Source organism: Odocoileus virginianus, chromosome 8 (genome assembly GCF_023699985.2).
Source record: "Odocoileus virginianus isolate 20LAN1187 ecotype Illinois chromosome 8, Ovbor_1.2, whole genome shotgun sequence".
Taxonomy (NCBI): Eukaryota; Metazoa; Chordata; class Mammalia; order Artiodactyla; family Cervidae; genus Odocoileus; species Odocoileus virginianus.
The window spans coordinates 31,529,814-31,552,630 of record NC_069681.1 but is presented as its reverse complement, the minus strand read 5'-3'; the positions used below and the strand labels follow the sequence as shown (position 1 = coordinate 31,552,630).

Below are 22,817 nucleotides of genomic sequence, written 5' to 3'. Positions count from 1 at the left end.
ATTTTGCTTAACAGTGAGAAGTCAGTAGCATCTTTGATCTCCAATCTAAAGTAGCCACCACCACTAAGCCCTCTTTCTCTCTGTAATTGTTTTTTTTTTAATCAATCCATAATTGCCCGGCTTATTTGTTTACTTTTACTTGTTTATTTCCTTCTTCTTTCAGAAGAGATAGAGACTGTTCATTATTGTATTTGTAGAACCTAATACAATGTCTGGCACATATTAGGTGCTTAATAAATACTTGTTAAATAAAATCCATTTGTGATGGATTCAGGCAGAGGCCAGATTACAAAATACCTTGGAAGGTGTATTAATAAGTATTCAGTTTGGCTGTGAATGACTGATTATCTAAAATAATAGTGTAAACAAGTCAGAAGTTTACTGCTTTGTCATGTAAACTGTGTACCTAGGTAGGTGATGGCTTTTGACATGCTTCAGACTGAGTTCAGGACTCAGACACCCTTTTTTTTTTTTTAACTGCTCCACCAAACACAGCTAATGATGAGCACAACACAGGCCTTTAAAATAAAAGTGATTTTATTACAAAATTCTAAAAATGTGCTTCCAATGACCGTCCTGGGAATACTGCATAAGAAGAAACAGATCTTCATAATCCAGACAATCATAGAGCAGCTTTTATACTGTCCATGGAATTAGTATTTAGAAGACATTCTTCTTTTCAGTTAAGAAGAGTCTTCAGAGCACCACTATTTGAAGGAAAGGTATTTTGCATATCACAGTTCATCTTTGGTCTGCAATTAAGAAACATTTAAAAATATTTAGAGCCATCAAGAAGTTTTCCATGAGTAAGAAGGCTTACATTTAGTCTATTAATTACTTTCCCCCAAAGACAAAAGAGGCTTCCCTGGTGGCTCAGATCTGCCTGCTAATGCAGGAGACGTGGGTTTGATCCGGGGTGGGGAAGATGCCCTGGAGGAGGAAATGGAAAATCCCATGGACAGAGGAGCCTGGTGGGCTACAGTCCACAGGGTCACAAAGAGTCGGACACAATCTGGCGACTGAGCACAGAGGCACGCAAAGATGAAAGAAGGGATGAATAGAGCCAAGTCGTCGCTAGAAGACTTTAGGACTATTACTTGAAATCATCTAAAGGTAAAGTCTTATTGGTGGGAACCTGAACATCTAGGGGTCTGTATTATGGTAAAGGCTTGTGTTCTAAATGGTATCAGTGAATGGCCAGAGTAGACCACGGGTCAGGGGAGGGTGGGAAAATCAATAAAGCTATCATTCTAGTCGTAAGTTCTACCAATCAGGGGAATCATTTGGTACTCCTTGAAGTCACTTAAGAGATAAAAATAAATTTTAAAAAAGAGGAGTGGAGTAAGGCAACCGCCCAGTTTCATGTGGAGCCAACAGACTCATTCTGATGCCAAATCAAACTCCATGTGGGAGCACCTTCCAGTTTTGGGCATTTCTGTTTTGAAACTGGCTTTCAGTGACTTTGTGGCCTTGCAGCTCTGAGAGGGGTTACCACTGATGCTGTACCACTTCTGAAGGTTAGTTAGAGGCAAATCCAAAACAAAACCAAATGAAGCAAATTAAAACTAATTTCAGCAGGTGCTGTTTTCATGCTGTAAATACTGCAACCAGATGTATTCCAAGCTACCAAAGGTTAGCCGCTGTGCAGAATTCCTAAATATTTAACAATCAGTGAGCTTGTAGTGTGACTTGCCTGGTGGCTCAGCGGTAAAGAAGCCACCTGCAATGCAGGAGACACAGGAGACGCAGGTTTGATCCCTGGGTTGGGAAGATGCCCTGGAGAAGGGCATGGCAACCCACTCCAGTATTCTTGCCTGGGGAATCCCATGGACTGGACCTGAGCCATAGGGCACAAAGAGTTGGACACGACTAAAGCAACTGATCATGCATGCATGAGCCTGTATAAGCTGGTTCCATCACACCGCCAGAGCTGGTGGTCACCTTATTCTTTTTTTAAACCCCTTGGGAGGCAGAAATGGTTAACTGCAAAATCTGCTTCTCAACTTTGGTCCTAATGCACAATTTTGAGTCTGTCCATTCACAGACATGGTGATGTTGTTTAAAAGAATGTCAAGCCATTATATAGTAATTTTTATACAACATACATTCCTTTAGATGAAAAACAGCTATAATTGAAACAACCCTCCCAGCCACAGTGTCTTTACACACAAACATGCACAGGATTTGAAGAAGGTACACTGGGTTTTGGTTCTTGTTTTGCTAAAATCCAGATAGATGGTTCTGAGCTAAACTCCTCCCTGGGCTTGGTTTTGTTAACTATAAAATGAAGGCATTTACTGGGTGACAGCTAAGGTCCTCTTTAGTCTGCCAAGTCCATACGTGAGCCTGCCTTTTATAAATGAAATCAGTGAAAGTGAGAAAGTGAAGTCGCTCAGTCGTGTCCGACTCTTTGTGACCCCATGGACTGTAACCTACCAGGCTCCGTCCATGGAATCTTCCAGGCAAGAGTACTGGAGTGGGTTGCCATTTCCTTCTCCAGGGATCTTCCCAACCCAGGGATCGAACCCGGGGCTCCCGCACTGCAGGCAGACGCTTTACCATCTGAGCCACCAGGGAAGCCCAGTAATGTAGTGGTATTAACAGAGATCGCTTTTAAATGAATAATCTGTTAACATTTATAATCATGGTTATATATTTTTCCATCTCTAAACTGGGGTGATAAACTTTGCAGAAACTATCTCACAGGCAGATGAGGCTGTTAGATGATACATGAAAAATACTTTGCAAACGGCAAATATCTATTCAAATGCCACATGATCTGAATTCTCACAATCAAGAAGGCCTCGCTCTGCTTTGCTGGGAGCTCCTATGTCTGTTTGCTTCACTGCATCTTAGCACCTGGTTGGTTTTTGGGTTTTTTTTTTTTGCCTTTTGTTGTTAACTATTTTTTCTGCCTCTGCTAGAATGAGTTGCTTGGAGGCTCCAGGAGGAATTCGGGTAGTTGCTGCCTGACTGAATGAGTTAAGGGGAGAATGAGGACTCGGATCCCGGTTCTTCCTGAGACACTGGCTCGGCGGTCAGTTCCAGTTACCTTCTTCCTGTGGCACGTGCAAGGAAAGAGGTCATCGTCGGTCTCTGGTTCTACCTTCACCATGCCCTCTCGGATCTGGGGCTCACTCACTTGTAAACTGGCATATTCCTGTATAGGCAACAATATGAAAGCATGTTTTACTTAGCACTTTAGATGCTGAAGCAGACGCACCAATACTCTGGCTACCTGATGCGAAGAGCTGACTCATTGCAAAAGACCCTGATGCTGGGAAAGATTGAGGGCAGGAGGAAAACAGGGTGACAAGAGGATGAGGTGGTTGGATGGCACCACTGACTCAATGGACATAAGTTTGAGCAAACTCTGGGAGACCGTGAAGGACAGGGAAGCCTGGCATGCTGCGTTCACGGGGTCGCAAAGAGTCAGACACAACTCAGTGACTGAACAACAACATAAGGTGCACTTACCAAATTAGATACACTGGAGTTTGCTAGAACTCGGTCCATTTAATTCACGTGTCAAGTTATGAAATGCAAGGCCTTCCTTAAAATCCCACAACAGAGCTTCTGAGAGGTGACTGTCCTATTTCTAATGGTCCACTCCTTAGTCTACCCTTCATTTATATGACTCTTTTATAGTATTTATTTTCATCTTCTGCTACATAGTGAAAATGTGTCCCCATCTTCCCCAAACTGAGAATCTGAGGACAGACTATTTCTGCCTGACCCACCACAGCTGGTACAGCCTTGGTCACATCTTCATTCATCATGGGCTTCCTTGTCCTAAGTTCTGGGTGAGGTGCTTATGCTCTAGTACATGTGAGTTGAATGAATGAACTCCAGTGACCTGTGGCTCTTTAGGAATTCAGACTAGCAAATACCCCCAGTTCTTTCTTTAGTTTACATATCACTCTTTAGGAAAGGTTACAAAGCGGGAGCGGATCAGCAATGACCAACTTCCTTCCGTAGCAGAGCCTGAGACACAGCGCTCAATATCTAGAATTCTGCAACTCTGAGATTAAAACAATTAACTTAGATCTAGAACTATTTATTAGCAAATTACATGCTTATGACTGCATTTTTAAGAAAAGAACCTTTCAAATTGTCAGACAGGCTTTGACTACAATCCCTACATGGGTAGGTCCATAAAGGCAAATTGGAAGAAAAGTTATGGCCCATATGGGGTCAGCACAACAGGTCCAAACATACCTTACATTGTACAGAAAAAGAAACAGTAACACAGTAGCAGTTTTGTACAGAGAACAAATAAGAATCCATGCACAGTAACTTTGTAGGCTCCGAGGCCAGTTTTCTAACCACATGCCACACAGTTCTAACACTAACACCTTTCCCTTAAGGCTGTAGCATTCTCTATTAACTATTCTTTAGCATCCTTCATTTTCACTATTATTTAATATTTATCCACAACTTTCACTTACAGAGGTATACATGTATCTCCTTAATGGATAAACTTTTAGAAATTGTTAAGTGAAATATTACTTGCTACTAACATGAACAATTACAAATATTTCTATTTTCTTAGAAAATACTGACCTGGAAAAGTTTAAAATAATAACAGAATATGTCATCGCCCATGAGATTATTTCTTGCAAATTCTTGTCCTGTTTTGGCTATCTTCTTTGCCTATGGGAGCAAGAATAATATCCTTTAATGAAACATATTTTTCCCCATGCAGACATATGCTAAGTCATCTTCCAAGTACATTTTGGTGGGAAAATGGTGCCTAAGGTATCTTTGAAGTCTTGTGTATAAAGTGAACATTTAATAGAGGATGTGTGTTCAAATCAAAGTGAAATTTTTAAGACTTGATAGTTTAAGAAGTCATATTGTGCCTTCTAGAATGCACCTCTCTGGGACAGAAAAGGGAGACAAAATGAAGTAACAATGACTTTGCAAAGTCAGTGCAAGATGACGCTCAATGCACTGCCATAATAGTTTTTAGCAGACAAGTAGTTTGAAGCGTCTCTCATGCAATCCTTCATTTGAATCCGTGGCAGTTAGTTTCTCCCCTGCCAGACTGACCGTCTTTACCTTCATGTTGCTAGTGGAGGTGAGGCAGTGCTTGGAGCTCAGATCTAACTGAGTGAAAGAGACAGCGAAACTGAGGTCAGGTTTAGGTTTTCATGTCATGTGCAGAGTGGGCAGTTAATCCAAGCCACTATGCCTGTCTTTGCCCTGAAGGGGTCTATGCCATGCATGGGGAGGTGGCTTCCCATTTACAGGAAAGGGTCTACATGTAAGCATCTTGAATGCTTTCCAGGCACAAGACGTGGAAATGACCCCATGATAACTGGGGGTACAAAGAGACTGACCTTACCTCTTCATCGTGATCTTTTGCCCACTGAAGTTTTTCTAGGAGATCACTCAGGTTGCTTTTAACTGGAATGTAGTGTTTCCACGGCTGCAATTCATTGTAAAAGTGCTCATAGTAGATGGAGTCCTGCTTCAGCACCACACTGTCACCGACCAGCAGATACGGCAGGCGGTAGGCTGCCACGGTGCCATCGACGTTAATCTGGTATTTGTGCTGCAAACGGCAGGACAGCAGAACAACCTCCATTGAATTCCCTTTTCCCCACTCTTCTTTATTCTCCTCTTCTTTCCACATATCAAACCTCACCCTCCTCAGATACAAACTAGATAGATTTTGTCCTCGGCCCCTGCCACTTAGTAAGTGCTATTAATTATTTATATGCGTACATAACACACCGACCTGGATGTAGGGCCTATTTTGATGTTCCCCCAAATTTCAAGAAGGGGCCCCAAGTCTAATGCTGGGGCAGCCAATAAAATTATAAAACTGTTGTCCAAAGGCTACAAGCTAAGGAAATTAGATTTATTAGGACTACTCCACAGGTGGCACTAGTGGTAAAGAATCCAGCTGCTAATGCAGGAGACGTAAGAGACATGGATTCCATCCCTGGGTTGGCGAGATCTCCTGGAGGAGGAAATGGTAACCCACTCCAGTATTCTTGCCTGGAGAATCCCCATGGACAGAGGAGCCTGGTGGGCTACAGTCCACAGGGTCACAAGTTGGACACGACTGAAATGACTTGGCATGCATGTGACTACTTTATCGATGGCATGATAGTACCTACTGATGGCACATTCTAAACAGTGCTAACCATACCTTTGAAATATCAGGTGGCCACACCCAGATCTTAAAGAAATCAACAAGCTCTGGGGCAAGAACATCTATGAATCAAAATATTTCTAGCACGGCAGAGGTCCATAAATATCTTTTTATTTAACTGGGTGTTAGTTGAGGCACATGTGATTTTCAGGCAGGCTGTCCAGTTGGGACACACGGGCTTAGTTGCTCCGCAGCATATGGGATCCCAGATCAGGGATCGAAACTGCATCCCCTACACTGCAAGGCAGACTCTTGACCACTGGACCACCAGGGATGTCCCAGTCAATAGTTTTTAGCTGCAGCAAATTCAACTGGTACGACAGAAAGAAAGCAAAGTTCTGACAGGACACTCTCGGAGGAGGAATGGCTGGTACCAGATCTCTTTGGTTGTAACCATTTCTTTCCAAAATTTCTGTGACATGCATATGGAAGAAAAACTGATTATTCAGCTTATGGCCATCTTTAAGTCTTGTGCTCTGTGCACTAAGTCACTTCAGTCATGTCTGACTCTTTGTGACCCCGTGGACTGCAGCCCACCAGGCTCATCTGTCCATGGGATTCTCCAGGCAAGAATACTGGAGTGGCTTGTTGGGTTGCCATTTCCTTCTCCAGGGGATCTTCCCGACCCAGGAATCGAACCCACGTCTCTTATGTTTCCTGCATTAGCAGGCGGGCTCTTTATGACTAGCACGACCTGGGAATCCCTTAGGTCTTCTTACCACCAGCTACTCCATCAAAAGAAAGTTAGGCCATTAACAGCACAGACAGAGCTTGCCAATCACTGACCTTCCCACCTGCAGGAGATGGCTGACTATCCTTCACCACATGAGGCTTCAAAACCCCTTGGGGATCTAGAGATCAGGGCGGTACCCCACTGCTTGAGAAAGGGGAGTTGTCAAAAAAAGGATCAACCCTGGGAAAATAGGAACAGCCCACATTCTAGACACACAGAGAGTGTAGAATCCCCAGAGTTTTTGAGCAGAACAGCTGGATGGATTCCAAGTCATTTCCATTCCAGAAGGGAAGAGACACCTGCTTTATATTCCTTCTTTAGTCTATTGTGATGCTATGGCTCAGGGGAGAAATATTTATAAAATCACTTACATGTATTTTTTAATAAAAAAAGGGATTTGGAGTGAAAATATGCTTCTCTTGAAGGTCAGTTGGGGGAAAAATTACCCGGATCCAAGCTCCCTTGGTGCATATTTCATGTCAGGTTTAGATACTGAGTCGATGCTTCCCTGTTGGCTTAGATGGTGAAGAATCTGCCCGCATTGTGGGAGACCCATGGTTGATCCCTGGGTCAGGAAGATCTCCTGGAGAAGGGAATTGCAACCCACTCCAGTATTCTTGCCTGGAGAATCCCATGGACAGAGGAATCTGGTGGGCTACAGTCCAGCAAATCACAAAGAGTCAAAGAGGACTGAGCGACTAATACTTTCACTTTTCTAGGTACTGAGTATAATCCAGGTTGCCCCCGGGGTCTGGTTAGTCCCGGTGCCCCATGCCTGGATGTTCCTAAAATTTTGTGCTCATTTCTCATCTCCTGTTGGAGAAGGAAATGGCAACCCACTCCAGTATTCTTGCCTGGAGAATTCCATGGACAGAGGAGCCTGGTGGGCTGCAGTCCATGGGGTCGCAAAGAGTCAGACATGACTGAGTGACGACTCTCACTCACTCACTCACTCACCTGTAATTTATCTTGATTTCCCACCCCCCAAATGCAGGTGGGACTTCCCAGGTGGCTCGAGTGGTGAAGAACCCGCCTGCCAGTGCAGGAGACATAAGAGACATGGATTTGATCTCTGGGTCGGGAAGATCCCCTGGAGAAGGAAATGGCAACCCACTCCAGTATTCCTGCCTGGAGAATCCCACGGACAGATGAACCTGGCAGGTTACAGTCCATAGGGTCACGAAGAGTCTGACACGACAGAAGTGTCTTAGCACGCAAATTCAGGTATTTGGAAAATCACAAAGCATTGGCTCTGGATGATGTCATACCTTGAAGAAATCGAAAAATGAAATGTGTTTCACGATGGGACCATACAGGCTTTCGTCGTGTTTAAAGAAGAAGAAGTTGGTGAACGCAGCGTCGATGAGCTCCGGGTGCTTCCTGCTCAGCTTAACCAGCTCGAGTCTCTCTTTCCGGCTGTCTCGCCCTCTCCAGACAGCGGTGGTGTTTTTGCTTTCCCAGGGAGGACCCGTGTTGGCCTGCACTGACATCATATCCAGACTGACTCTGGAAGACAGACAGTGCAACAGATGTTTCCCCCAAACCATCGCCTCACATCGAGTGTTGGGAAAAGACTCATCAAGGAAAGAAAACCAAGGATCTGGGTCATCGGCGACCCGTCTCTCACCGGCCCATGGTTTCCAGGACAGAGTCTGTCAAGTCATAGGTGGGCATCACAATATCCTTGGAGTCCGTGGAGCCGCACCAGGAAAAGATCGGATGGATGTGGGGACTGGATTTCTTTTTTTCCAAAGGCCAGTCTCCCAAATTAACAAAAAACTCCACATCAGGCATCTTCACCTAGGACAGGGAAGCCAAAGTGTTAAAATGATGGTATCGTTTTTCATATCGGCCATTTCACTATCACAGTCCAAACTCCACTGTTTTGTTATTGCTGTTGAGTCGCTCAGTCATGTCTGACTCTTTAGCGACCCCACGGACTGTAGCCTGCCAGGCTCCTCTGTCCATGGAATTCTCCATGGCAAGAATACTGGAGTGGGTTGCCATTTCCTTCTCTGGGGGATCTTCCCAACCCAGGTCTCCTGCATTGGCAGGCAGATTCCTTACCACTCTGCCATCTGGGAAGACTATGATGTAAAACCTGGATTTAAATCCTCCATTATACACAAGACAAAAGAAATACTCACTTTTCTAGTTAAAGAAAGTAGTATGGCGTCCATGAAAATTCTAAAACCTACGTGTTCGCCGTGAGTCTTGATATAAACCTGGAAGACAATTCCATGTGTACTCTGTTAGTCTAAAAGTACGCTTTGGCTTCAGTGAGATCAAGCTTATCACAATGATTGGCAGAATGATTTCTAATAAAACTATGTAGCAAGTTGTAGCCACATGGCCAAAACAAAAATAAACTAAGACAAACAAGCAACTGCACCTTGTTATCCTTCAAGGTGTAATGACACAAGCTCTGTCTTTGTCCAAATCTTTTTGGGATCTCCATTGCAATCTTTTCCGGGTCAACGGTAGGGAAATGCACCAGATCTCTGTGAATCTGAGCAAAGGTTTCTGGGCAGTTCATCTCCCGTAGCCAAGCGGCACTGTCTTCCAAGGGACAGTCACAGTTCTCATGGTAAACCGGCCCTGATTACACACACGGAGCAATGGGTACAGTCACAATCTCACTCAGCATGTGAAACGTGTAGCAGATATTTGTAACATGACTTTCATAGTCTGTCCATTACTCCACACAGCATGTGGAGTCTTAGTTCCCCAACCAGGAATGCAGCCCATGAGAGTCTTAACCACTGGACTGCCAGGGAAGTCCCCACAGTCCATTATTTTATTTTTTAATTAATTTTTATTGGAGTATAGTTGCTTTACAATGTTGTGTTAGTTTCTGATGTACAGCAAAGCATTACTCTTTATGTTTTGTGTACTTAAGAATGACCAAACATTGGTAAAAGGCTATCAGAGGCATATACCTGTTTTAATGAAAGACAAAAGTGATAAGAAATTAATATTTCAATGGTCTGTTATACAAACCAGTTCTTAAAATGTCTAAGATACTTTTCTCAATGGGTAAATCATCCTAAGGATCAATACAAATGGGAATTCCCTGATGGTTCAGTGGTTAGGACTCCATGCTTCCGATGCTGGGGCCTGGGTTCAATCCCCTGTGGGGAAACTAACATACTGCAAGCCTTGAGGTGAGGCCAAAAAATAAAAAATAAACAAAAACCAATACAAGTAAATAAAGCACTCTACTATGTTTACTAGTTTTTTAAAGAAAATATAAAGAAGCAAAGTAATCCTCAAAACACCCATTTCACTAATACTATAATGAATTAATTATATGTGTATAGAAATAATACTAACATAACATGGAATCTGAATTGAGATTTCACTGTCATTCATTTCTGTAATTCTCAGATTATCACCTGACCCAGGCAGAAGGAGACAATGGGACATCTTTTTAAGGTTTAGTAGATTATATGGTACCCTGTGGTCCTAGAGCAGTGAGGGGAAGAAACCTAGACACTTTCTAGAAAAGTGTTTGCCTTGCTTGGAGCAACGGGTCAAGGAAGATTTGTGTGCCTGTATTCTCCTTGCTTCTCTAATATTTTAGGATATATGTCTGCTGAGATGGAATGATATGGCTTTAGGTAAGAAAGGTGTACTCTTATCCTACATAAGAAAACATCAGAAAATTTCTCTGAAAAAATAGCATTGAAACAAAACCAAAAAAAGTACAGTCAACTTTCACTGTCTCGATCAAGCCCTTTCTTCCTGAACCGACTGACCAAATTTCAGTGACACTCACCAGTTACTTAAGTCATATGTCCCTAACTAAGTGCCATCTATGACCATACATATATAGCTTGATTCTTCTTGCTAATATTGCATCTTCTGGAAGCAAATTCTCTATTCTTAGAACTTAATACTATAAAGTTCATATTAAATAACATATTAAGTTCTTTCCTCTTTAGTGAATTAAAATTTCCATTCAAATCTTGCATTGCTTTCTTCCACCAAGATTCTCAACTTAGCTTTCAACTTCAGTCCATAGGGTCACTAAGAGTCTGACCTGATTTAGCAACTGAAAAACAATAACAAAATTTCTTTTCTTCCAGTGAAAAAATATCAGGCTAACCTGCTTTTATTGACTGAAAGACAGGTAATATTGTATTCAAACACCGTTGTTTTGAAATAATGTTCCACATTACCTTTTAAAATATATGGAGATTTGGCCACATGTTGACCTTGGAATTTGACTTCTATCTTCAGGTTTTTGTAGCTGGCGTACATTCTGTATCTTACTATATAGGACCCATCTTTTCGGTCTAAAACCTGGACCCCGACTCTAGTGAATTGCTCATCTGGGGCTGAGATTTTAATCTGGAACACTTTTTCACCTGGAGAAGATGTGAATCTGTGATGGGAAGAACAGTGAAACATAAATATTTTAAGAAACAAACGTACAAAGACTATGGTCTCCAGTCTGTGAACCTGACTATTCTCTATATCCTCCCCTAATATGTGCTTGTTCCTTTTTCCTTATGCTTTCAGCACCAGAATGAATAGGATGGATCAGAGATTAAAAAAAAAAAGAAGAGGATGACAATGGTCACAATAACATAAAACAGTTCCATTAGAAAATTACAAGGAGATATTTTAAGACTACTGATCTCTGTAAACATAGAATATCCTTATGTATTTCATATATAAAAACAGTCCTATTAACCTACTCTTTATTTTGTGTCTATCACATCTGGAAATCTGTGATCAAATGATGCCTCTAATGGTTTTCTGAAACATTGCTCTCAATGATTCTTTAACAAAAATCTATTATAATCTATTTAGTATAGTATATAGTCTAGTATAATCTATTTATACTATTATAAATCGTACTCAGGCATGGAAAAAGATAGTAGTTAGCATGTTAGCCAAGTGATATTGTATAAAAGGTTTTTTTTTTTTGAGGGCATGCTATTGGTATTAAGATTAAGATGGTACTTAGTTTCCCAACCATACTATTTATAACCAAGTGACAAAATTTATAACCTTCCTTTTCTTTGGAAAACTTCTTATTCCCAAGATTTTTTTTGCCAACAAAATATACACACACAGCTTCAATATAAAAAGACAATCATGTCAGAGGTATGTGAATTCTACAAATGAGTTTCAAGTACAAGTGTAATAGTTGAATGCAGTGGGATGAAATAAAATTGTTAACAAACACATAGGTGATGCATATTTTGATACTTTCTGACTCAACCATAAAGCTATGAATAGTGTTTTATTTTTCATTTTGAGTTTCAAAACACACTTACCTGCAGAGGTCTACCTGAAAACAGGGCAGCACCAGAAAAAGGTGAAACCAACTAGTTTCTGACAACTGAGTTCAAATTCCTTATAACAATTTATGCAAAAATGATCAGAAAAGAGTTCCTTGTGCTAGGTTTTCCTTAGTTATGTATTTTATCCATGCTGGTATTGGGATTGACTGTATCTATGTCAATCCCAATCTATTCACTGCTCTGTGGTAACCTAAATAGGAAGGAAATCCAAAAAAGAGGGGATATATGTATAGCTGATTCACTTTGCCGTACTAGCAGAAACACACAACATCGCAAAGCAACTATACTCCAATAAAAATTAATAAAAAAGAATGCACAGATCTAACTCAATTACTTTGTTGTATAGCAGAAATGAACACATTGTAAATCAACTACACTTCCACAAGATAGATAAATAATAAATTAATTTAAATAGAAAAAAATTAGAATACCTCAAGCAAGGTACAGGAGTTTGTTTGTTCAGCACTCATGTAGGACTCCCCTTCAAAAGGGCCAGGAGAAGAGCTAATTCGAAATGATTTCTAAAGCTACAGAGAAAAATTGAGTAGGAGGGGGATAAACTTCCAAGGACATGTGACTAGCCCCCAAGTGTCCCAGATTTTAAACTGCTGTGGAGAAACGAGTTCTGGGAGGACAGAACGAGAGGGGAGAAGCAGAAAGCTTGAGCTGCCTTCCAAAATCGTCATGGAGCCATTGCGGACTTACTTCTTGCCCGAAGTGTCTACCGCCTGAATGTAGAAATAGCGCGCGGGAAGGACCACGGCTGCCTTGAGTCCGGGACCCCATACTTCGCTCTTCTCGGGGCTGAGTCGCCTCTCCCCGCCGCTCTCGGCCAGTGCTGGAACGGTCCCCAGAAAGAAACAGTAAAGCAGCAAAATGCTAAACATTTACAAGCTGGACTCAAGATGATCCACGGATAAATGAAGTGGAAGAGGTGGACGCAGCAAGCCGCGGCTCGGGCGGGGGCGCGTCGGCCGATCGCAACAGCAGGCGAGGTTCCGGGAGGGGGTCTCTGGCTGTGCTCGCGCGCGGAGGTCTCCCCCAGAAGGTCACAACCGGGGCGCAGGCTTGTCCAGCTGAAGGATGCCAGCAGTCCTGCTGAAACGAACAAGCAGCACGCCGCCCCTCTTCCTTGGGACAATGACAAACCGGCGTAGCTCTGTAACTGTAGCATCATTGGGGGCGAGCCCGTCTCAGGTTGCAGCCCAAGGTGCAGGGCGAGGGGATTGGCCCGCGCGTCGGCCGGGGCTCAGTAAGGCCTCCTCCGAGTGGATGGCCGAGTGGACACGCGTCCGGGCGCCGGAGCTTCCTGGGACGTGTAGTTCGCAGCTGGGCTAGCGGAAATCCTGCCAGGTTTTTTTTTTTCTTTTTTTTTTTTAACCTTGTCCTGATCGTTTATTTACTTTGCGGTAGCCGCTTTCAGAGCACAGATAAGTAGTAGATGCCCAATTAAGGGGCACGCGCGTCTTGGAGGAGCAGCTAAGGTTTCTTTAAAAAAAAAAAAAAAACCCCCAAACAAAAACTGCTACCATATCCTCCGCACGTGCAGAGGACAGGTGTAAAACACGATGAAAGGAAGGTGTTGTCCATGACATCGGACGATCGGTCGCCCGGCACGGCCGTCTGGGCGCTGTCCCCGCGCGCTCCGATGGGACGCGAGACGCCGGCCCCAGGGTAACCCGAGGCGCGTCGCGGGCCGCGCGCTGGAAGCTGTGATCCCGGACCCGGGCCGGGCTCCGCCGCGACCGCAGCGGCCCGGCTCCACCGGACAAGTCAGAGGTACCTCGGGCTGTGGGCGGGGGTCGAGGTGGCCGCCTCCGACCGTGCGCCCTGCGCTCTGGGCCCGGGGCGGGGGACAAGTGAGCGCAGCTGGGCCGGGCCTGCCGCCGCCCACCTGCTCTCCGCGGGGCCCGGTGGTCATCCGAGTGGACGCCCCTGCGTGGGGACCGGCCCTCCGGGGAAGAAGTGGGCGAAGACCTGGGCCGCAGGGTGGAGGGAAGCGTCCGGGAGAGAAAGGACGCGTCTTCTCGGGAACAAAGCCCGGTTTGGAGGGGCAGCGGGGACACCGGTGGCCCCCCGGCCGGGGCGGCGCGAGCCTTCGCGCGATGCTTGGCTGGGCCCGGGCCCGGAGAGCGCGGTGGCCGGGCCCCCACCCCGCACGGTCCGCGCGGTCGCCAGAGGGGTCCCGGCCAGCTCAGACCTCGCACCGGGAGCCTCCTCCTCTCCCCCTTCCGCCCTTCTCTCCGCCTTGTCGGCTGTCCGCCGCCCCCCGCCCCAAACTCTGATGGGCCGGTGGCCCCGCCAGCCAAAGCCGGGGCCCGGGCAGGGGTCAAGGCGAGGGTTTTCTGTACTGTTTTCTTTGGGGGGCAGTTAACATTAGTAATCATATCAACTCGTGCATTCAGAAACGCCAGTCAGGGCTTCCCCTTAGCCCGGGGACAGGGCTGCCTTGCACCCCAACCCGCCCCGCGCCCCCGGGCCCCCGCGCGGGCTGGAGGCCGACTGCGCGCGAGTGAAGGGCGGGAGGAGGGCGCGGAGGCCGGGGGATGTCGGGCGGCTAGGGCGGGCGCCGCCTCAGCCTCCGCTGGCGGCGGCTGCAAGCGGCAGGCCTGCGCCACTGTTGTCTTCATCCCGGGGGCCTCCGAGCCCGGTGGCGCCACCAGCTTCGCAGAGAGGGCGGTGGGGCCTCGGATCGCCTGCCCGGGAGCTGGGACTCGCCGCTGGCCGGAGCGCGCAGAGACCACCCCCGCCCCGGCATCCTGCGGAGGTGGGCGCCTCAGCCTGGGCAGGGGCTCTGGTCTGAGCGAGGAAGGGGCCTGTAGGGCGTGGGGAGAGGGCTGGAGAGGGAAAAGGACGGAGATCCGATCCCCTGGGCTTAGCGCGTCTGGCCCTCTGGCGTCTTTTCATTATTACATCCTTAAGTCCTTCGCAGCCCCTTGTCTCAGCGGCCTCGGGCAAGATATATAGATCCCATTAGTTGTCCTACATGGAAGCCTTTACTGGAAGACTTTTAAAGATACTTCGTTCTCTAAGCAAACCTGATGCTTAAAAACAAGGATTTAAAATACAACCAGTAAAAGAGTGTAACGAGGCCATGAATAGTGGATTTTATAGTTTGTTTTACAGAGCAGTTCCTTTCAGTGACGAAACTTGTTCTTCCAGCGGTGCATTTGAAGCTGGCCATTTGATGAGATTTCTTCTACACGGAGTTAAAGAGTACTTCTGTTAGCTTCCCTGATGGCTCAGAGGTTAAAGCGTCTGCCTGCAATGTGAGAGACCCAGGTTCGATCCCTGGGTGTGAAAGATCCCCTGAAGAAGGAAATAGCAACCCACTCCAGTATTCTTGCCTGGAGAATCCCATGGACCGAGGAGCCTGGTAGGCTACAGTCCACGGGGTCGCAAAGAGTCGGACACGACTGAGCGATTTCACTTTCTTTCTGTTGCTTCTGATAGGACTTTATGAATAAATAAGTCCTGAGGCTTAGGCCCTGCAATCTTTCTTACTAGTAGATCTTCATAGAGCTTGGCGTCCTTTACTGGATGAGGGAACCTCAGTTCTCACCCATGAGAACCTGGGAGGAGAAAGAGTCCCCTTGCCTAGAACTCCAGGTCCTGATTGCTAGAGCCACTCCTGGTAAGCCCTCCTGCAATCCAGGCTCCTAATCCTGGGCTTACAATAATGCCTAGGATGGTGCAGGGGCTTAAATATATATCTGTTGATGAGACTTTTACAAATCACCCTGGGGATAGAGTAGGTCAGGAAAACCAGATTTGCAGGAAACAGACATTCATCATATAAACACACACGATCTAGAATTGCACCCTGGTAAGACCTGTGAAGGCTCAGAGTACAAATCTGCCTGTGAAGGCAGAAGACTCCTGTTCCATCCCTGGGTGGGGAAGATCCACTGGAGAAGGAAATGGCCACCCACTCCAGTACTCTTGGCTGGAGAATCCCACAGACAGAGGAGCCTTGTGGGCTACAGTCCATGGGGTCGCAAAGCTGTGGACACCACTGAGGCAACTTAGCACACAGCACATGCAGGATAAGGGGAATTAAGTAAATAAAGGAGAAGAGGGAGGAGACAGCATTCAGAGAAAGGAAACATGGTCCATGGGGAGAGGAGAGTGAGATGGAGGTAAAGAGAGAGATCACGCCAGGTTTGCTGTTTGTTCTAAGAGCAGAGGGTTTTAGGCAGTGGAGTTACATGATCACATATGTATACACGGTTTACTTTCCATTATTTGTGCACAGGTCAGGTTAGAAATGTCAATGCGTGGGAGTGGACAGGGAACTAGGAGCAGAAATAAATGGTTTATAAAAATACGGGCAAAAGAAGATGTGATAATATCATGTGAGGTGAAGGCCGTTCAGTGGAGGGACAGCCTGCCCCTCTGTACCTAGGCATTTCCTGAGGCTGTGATTACAATCTAATATATGAATTGACCTCCACCATGAGTCTATGATGAGTAATAATTTGTGCTTAGCTCATGTCTGAGAAACTCTGAGGATACAATAACACCAGCGCCCTGGGCTTTATGGAGCTGTCGCTGTCATGGGGAGAAGAGACGTGGGTCAGACAGAGAAGCCGGGTGGGCTGACGTTCACGGGGTCCTAGAGTCAGACATGACTGAGTGACTTAGCACGCAAGTACAGGTAAATAATGAGGAAATCAACAGCAGCAGGGTTTTGGTCCTGGGGTTTGGATAATCCTCCTCTTCTGTGTGATATCTTTTGGTATTTTGCAACATTTTTCTCTAATTTGTTTTACTTAGGTGATAAAATTTATAAATATGACAATTTTTCAAAGAGAAATTTCTTCAAAGAGAAATTTCCATCAGTAGTGGTTCAGGTGAGAAAGTTTTCATAGCACTCCCAAGTTTTACTCTTGGCTTTGGTTGACAGTCTATAGAAAAACATGTCCTTTTGTTGATGATCTTTGTGTTTTTTTTTTTTTGGTGAAAGTGCAATGAAAAAGATCATTCTTGTGAGTGACCATTATTTAAAAGCAAACAAACTCCAAACACAAACAAAACCAGACTGTTACACTCTTATTAATCAAGTGCTATGGTCTTTCTGGTCTTATTTATACACAAATGCAGTGATTTCCCTTTCTCTATGTCTCTTGTTTTTAAATAAAATTTTATGAGAGTCTGATTGCTTTCCAATGTTGTGCTAGTTTCTAAGGTACAGCCCAGTGAATCGCCTATACATCAGCATGTCCTCAGTCGTGTCCAACTCTTCGCGACCCCGTGGACTGTAGCCCCCCAGGCTCCTCTGCCTGTGGAGTTTATTTTCCAGGCAAGAGTACTGGAGTGGGATGCCACTTCCTACTCCACGAGGTCTTCCTGACCCAGGGATCCAACCCAAGTCTCTGTGTCTCCTGAACTGGCAGGTGGATTCTTTACCGCTAGCGCCACCTGGGAAGCCCATACATAGACATAAATCCCCTCCCTTTTAGACTTCATTCCCATTCATCCTGATGTTTCTGATAAGAATATTCTCCTATTCTGTTGCTGTTCAGCCGCTGTCTTGTCTGACTCTTTGTGACCTCATGGACTGCAGCACGCATATATATTCTCTTATATATGTTCCAGATTAGTTTTGTTCAGACATCCCCATCCTGCTGCACAGAGAGCTGGTCCCATAGGCAAAATTCCATTTAATCTGAGGAAGGAAGCTCTGTCAAAGTAGAGGCTAAATCTGAGATGAAGAGATAACAAGACAGGGCCTGGAACATTTCTCTCTACCCTGACCCACCCGGCCAGCCCCCTACACCTTTATTCACTGCCCCTTACCATGGCCGCATGCTCTGAGTAATGTCCCACCCTCCTGCAACCCACCCGCAGAACTCCAACCCAGAAATAAGACCTTTCTCTATTCCCCATCACCTATTCCACTTTTAGTGAAAGGCATGAGAATAACAGAAAAGAAGTAGGAAATGCTTTGCTAGTAGGGAGCTATATTCAATATCTTGTGATAAACCATACTGGAAAAGGACATGCAAAAGGGCGTGTGTGTATGTGTGTGTGAGCATAGCTGAGTCACTTTTCTGTACAGCAGAAATTAATACAACATTGTAGATCAACTGTACTTCAACAGAACTTTTTTAAAAAGAAATGCTTTGCTAGGGCATCTGCTAAGAGAGTAGCTTCAAGTTTGGCCTGTACGACCTCAGATACACAGATCTGCTTCTCTCTCTCTCTCTTTTTTATTAGTTTCATTTATTTATTTTATTTTTGACTGTGCTGGGTCTTCATTGCTGCGTGAGCTTCTCTCAAATTGCAGAGAGGGGGGCCTTCTCGTTTCGGTGGCATCTGGGCTTGTTGCGGAGCAAGGGCTCTCGGCGTGTGGGCTTCAGTAGCTGTGGCTTGCAGGCTCTAGAGCACAGGCTCAGTAGTTGTGGCCCACAGGCTTAGTTGCTCCCTGGCCTGGGATCTCTCTGGTTCAGAGATCCAACCCTGTCTCCTGCAGGCAGCTCGTTTACCGCTAAGCCACCAGGGAAGCCCTACCCAGAGCTTCTTTTTGAATTTTCCTCCAATCATCACATCAGGAGACGAGGAAGAAGGAAAAACCCTCAAAGCTTCCTGTCGAGAGATCCGCTACTCCTAGGATTTCTACAGGCTATAATTCATTGTGGTGATGGAAGCAGTTTTGAGATATGTATACACCATGTGCGTGTGCGTGCTAAGTCGCTTCAGTTGTGTCTGACTCTTTGTGACCCTATAGAGTGTAGCCTGCCAGGCTCCTCTGTCCATGGGATTCTCCAGGCAAGAACACTGGAGTGGGTTGCCATGCCCTCCTCCAGGGGATCTTCCTGACCCAGGGATACAACCCCCAGTCTTTTATAGCTTCTGCCTTGCAGGTGGATTGTTGACCACTGAGCCACCAGGGAAACTTATACACCATAAATTCACCTATTTATTTATTTCTATCTACTTATGTTTATTTCTTTATTACTTATTTTGGGAGAGCACACAGAGAAATGGTTGTTTATTTAAGACAGAAAGGAGGCAGAGATACACACCCGGAGAGAAAAGGGCGTGGGCATCTTCTCTAATGAGGAGGAGCCCGGCACACCTGTTTAAAGTGTACAGTTCAGTGTCTCTTACTACATTCACAAAGTATGCATTCATCATCACAGTCAGGGAACATTTTCATTCCTCCAGGAAGAAACCCCATCACTCCCAATCCCCTTTCGCCTCACAAGCCTTTAGGTAATCCCTAATCTAATTTCTGTCAGTGTGGCTTTTCCCAATCTGAGCATTTCATGTAAAAGGAGTTACACGCTCTCTGGTCCTTTGCAACTGGCTTCTTTCACTTAGCATAATGCTTTCAAGGTTCATCCATGTTGTAACATGGATCAGTATTTCGTTTCTTTTTACTGTCCAATAGTATTTCATTGTATGGATAGACTACATCTTATTTATCCAGTCATCGATTGATGAGAATTGGGTTGTTTCCTTTTTTTTTTTTTTTAGCTGTTTTATGAGTAGTACTGCTCTGGACATTTGTGTGGACAGATGTCTCCAGTTCTCTTAGATATATTCCGAGGAGTGAAATTGCTGGATCATATGCCAACTTTATGTATAACGTTTAAGGAACTGTTTTCCAAAGTCACTGGAGCATTTTGCATTTCCACCAACATTGTATGGATTCCAATTTCTCCACTTCCTCCTCTATTCTTATGATTATCTGTCTTTTTGATTCATGCCGCCTGGATCAATATGGGGTCATATCTTATTGTGGTTTTGATCTGCGTTTCCATGATGGCTAGTGATGCACATCTTTTTATGTGCTTATTGATCATTGCTACATCATCTTTGGAGAAATGACTGTGCAAATATTTTGCCCATCTTGAAATGGAGTCATTAGCCCTTTTGTTATCCTATTTGTTGTTCAGTCACTAAGTCGTGTCCGACTCTTTGTGACCTCATGGACTATAGCCCTCCAGGCCTCTTTGTCCCTCACTATCTTCCAGAGTCTGTGCAAGTTCATGTCCACTGAATCAGTGATAATGTCCAACCATCTTATCCTTTATTATACTAAAACATCATTTAAAAATAATTTTTAACCAGATGGTGAGGGATCACGACTTAAGCGTATAGTAGTTGTGAAATAAATATTTATCGAATGCAGGCCTGTGAAACACTTAGAATATGTGTTTGCATTTTGCAGTGTCTAGTGGGTTGTTGATCTTTCTGTCTCCTCCCTCTTTCCTTAGGAGCCCGTTTTTGCAGCTCTCACGTTTTTGCAGAATACTATAAACGATTGTCACAGCTGTTTCTCAAGAAATAGAAAGCGTGGCACCCTCTTCCTCACAACAGAACTTTCATAGTTGCATTCAATGCCTAACGTTGCAGAAGCAGAAGGGGCAGATGATTCTGGAAATGGTGAGCACAAGTCCGAGAGACGGTCTCCCGAAGAGAGCCTGCAAGGTGCCGTTCAGTCTTTCTGCACCCGCACCTCCGGAGAACCCCTGGGTCCCAGAGGAGATGGTCATTATCCGTGGGGCTGTCCAGTGACCCACACTCGGGAGAAGATTTACGCCATCTGTTCAGACTATGCTTTTCTCAACCAGGCCACCTCAATCTATAAAACTCCAAATCCAGCCCGCTCTTCTTGCCTCTCCGACAGTACCTCTTTATCTGCAGCAAATAATTCCTCAAGGTACATTGGCATCTCGGCCAGTACTTCGGACATCATCTACAATGAAGAAAACAGCTTGGAGAACTTATCCAACAGCCTGGGCAAGCTACCTCTAGCGTGGGAAATTGATAAATCCGAATTTGATGGAGTGACCATGAATTTGAAACACAAATCAGGTGAGGAAGGAGCCTGGATGTTCCCAAGTGTAAATAAGGAGAAAACAAGCATTATCACTTGTTTAAACTTGCAGTTAGGCATATTTTCCTGTGATACAGGACTCCCCGTTCAGGAAGATCCCCTGGAGAATGGAATGGCAGCCCACTCCAATATTCTTGCCTGGAGAATCCCCATGGACAGAGGAGCCTGGCGGGCTACAGTCCATGGAGTAACAAAAAGATGGCACAGCTGAGTGACTAACACTTTCATTGTGTTTCTTTTTCATCATCAGTTCAGTTCAGTCGCTCAGTCGTGTCCAACTCTTTGCAGCCCCATAGACTGCAGCACGCCAGGCTTCCCTGTCCATCACCAACTCCCCGAGCTTGCTCAAACTCATGTCCATCGAGTTGGTATTTCATTATAGTTTAAAAAAATAACCTTGGGTGTAAGACACTTTGTTCATTAATGTGTTGCCATTGGAAATTTCAAACTTAACCCTTGTGTTTTGAGAGCTTGGGCCAAATCTGAGTGCTGTTTAACGGAAGTATTACAGATAAGCACTCAGTAATTTAGAAATGGGTAATGAGGTGGCTAGAATAGCACAGTATTTAGTTTTGCAGGGATGTGAATTCATATTTCCCAATTAAGCATCTCGTTTTCTTTGTTACTATATAACATTCTGACTTTTCTGTTGTTGTGAAAAAGTTTTGAGCACTCAGCAGGGTGTGCAGGCACCACCGAGTAGGTTGCGCACTGCACAATGTAAGGGGGTGCAGTGTACCGTCTTCACTATTGCGATGCGGTGGTTCTGGAGCACATACTAATGCCCTTCATGTCTTTGGAACTCACAGTAAGGCTGGAGTTTTATGAGGTAGGTCCTGTTTTCATTTTATAGGTGAAGGAATGGAGGCATAGAGGGGATAAATTTTGGGATACACTTACACAGCTAGAAAGAGGCAGGTTTGTATTATTTCTTGGCTTTTTGGATCATTTTGTAAAACCTCTGTCCATCTGCTCATTCATTGACAAAATCAACTTGTTTCACAGACTGTTTTGTAAATTTGTAATTCCTGGGGAGTCATTGGAATTTCATTTTGTGTATTTGTGGGTGATTGGTCTATAATTTTTTTTTTGTAATATCTGTTCAGGTCCCCTAAGACATGTAGGGAAGTGTTCTTTCTTCCTGTTTTCTGAGGGGTTTTCAGAGGGGTAATAACAATCTCTGAATACAGTTATGGAGTTGTCTTAATTCCCATTGGTTCTGTCAGTTTAGTCTGTGCATTTCGTCTACATTGTCAAGGTGCTGACATAAAGTTGTTCCTAACAGTTCCTTTTATCCCTCTCACACCTGGGGGTCTTTAGTGATAACTCTTTTTTTCATCCCTGATGTTGGTAGGTTGTGTTCTTTTTCTTTCTAGCGGTGGATGTATCAGCTTTGTTTGCCTTTTCAAATAACCAGCTTTTAGCTTTGCTAATTTTCTGAATTGTCTGTTTTTTGTTTCACTGATTTATGCTCTTTACTGTGTTGTTCCTGTTATGTTGGGTTTACTGTGTTCTTTATTTTCTATCCTCCTGGTGCAAGACTTTTCTGTGTAAGTATTAAAAGCTCTAAAATTGCTCACTAAGGACTGTTTTGGGCTTCCCTGGCGGCTCCGATGCTAAAGAATCCTCTTGCAATGCAGGAGACCCAGGTTCAGTTCCTGGGTCTGGAAGATCCTCGGGGGGAGGAAATGGCAAATCACTCCAGTATCTTGCCTGGAGAATCCCATGGACAGAGGATCCTGGTGGGCTACAGTCCCT

General features: G+C 44.8%; 2 protein-coding genes across 3 annotated transcripts in view; one reads left to right on the top strand and one right to left on the bottom strand.

Annotated features, from left to right (window-relative positions):
• Positions 1-519: 519 nt before the first annotated feature.
• Positions 520-13,519, bottom strand: POGLUT2 (protein O-glucosyltransferase 2). 2 transcript variants are annotated; one of them, XM_020881937.2, is made up of 10 exons: positions 12,917-13,519; positions 11,078-11,283; positions 9,289-9,494; positions 9,044-9,121; positions 8,524-8,696; positions 8,165-8,402; positions 5,348-5,557; positions 4,564-4,653; positions 3,053-3,160; positions 520-752 (listed from the first exon to the last, which is right to left on the bottom strand). In XM_020881937.2, the coding sequence occupies exons 1-10, from the start codon at positions 13,096-13,098 to the stop codon at positions 735-737; spliced, it is 1,509 nt and encodes a 502-aa protein (XP_020737596.2). In that variant the 5' UTR covers positions 13,099-13,519; the 3' UTR covers positions 520-734. The 2 variants fall into 2 exon arrangements, with proteins under 2 accessions (XP_020737596.2, XP_020737597.2); XM_020881938.2 differs by lacking the exon at positions 12,917-13,519 and adding an exon at positions 12,643-12,910.
• A 78-nt stretch (positions 13,520-13,597) lies between these two features.
• The window catches only part of ERCC5 (ERCC excision repair 5, endonuclease), a 60,902-nt gene continuing 51,682 nt past the window's right edge, over positions 13,598-22,817 (top strand). Inside the window, exons 1-2 of the mRNA XM_070471430.1 lie at positions 13,598-13,990; positions 20,437-21,037. Of these exons, the coding sequence (XP_070327531.1) occupies positions 20,560-21,037 (478 nt within the window). The 5' untranslated portion in view covers positions 13,598-13,990; positions 20,437-20,559. The remainder of the gene's footprint in view (positions 13,991-20,436; positions 21,038-22,817) is intronic.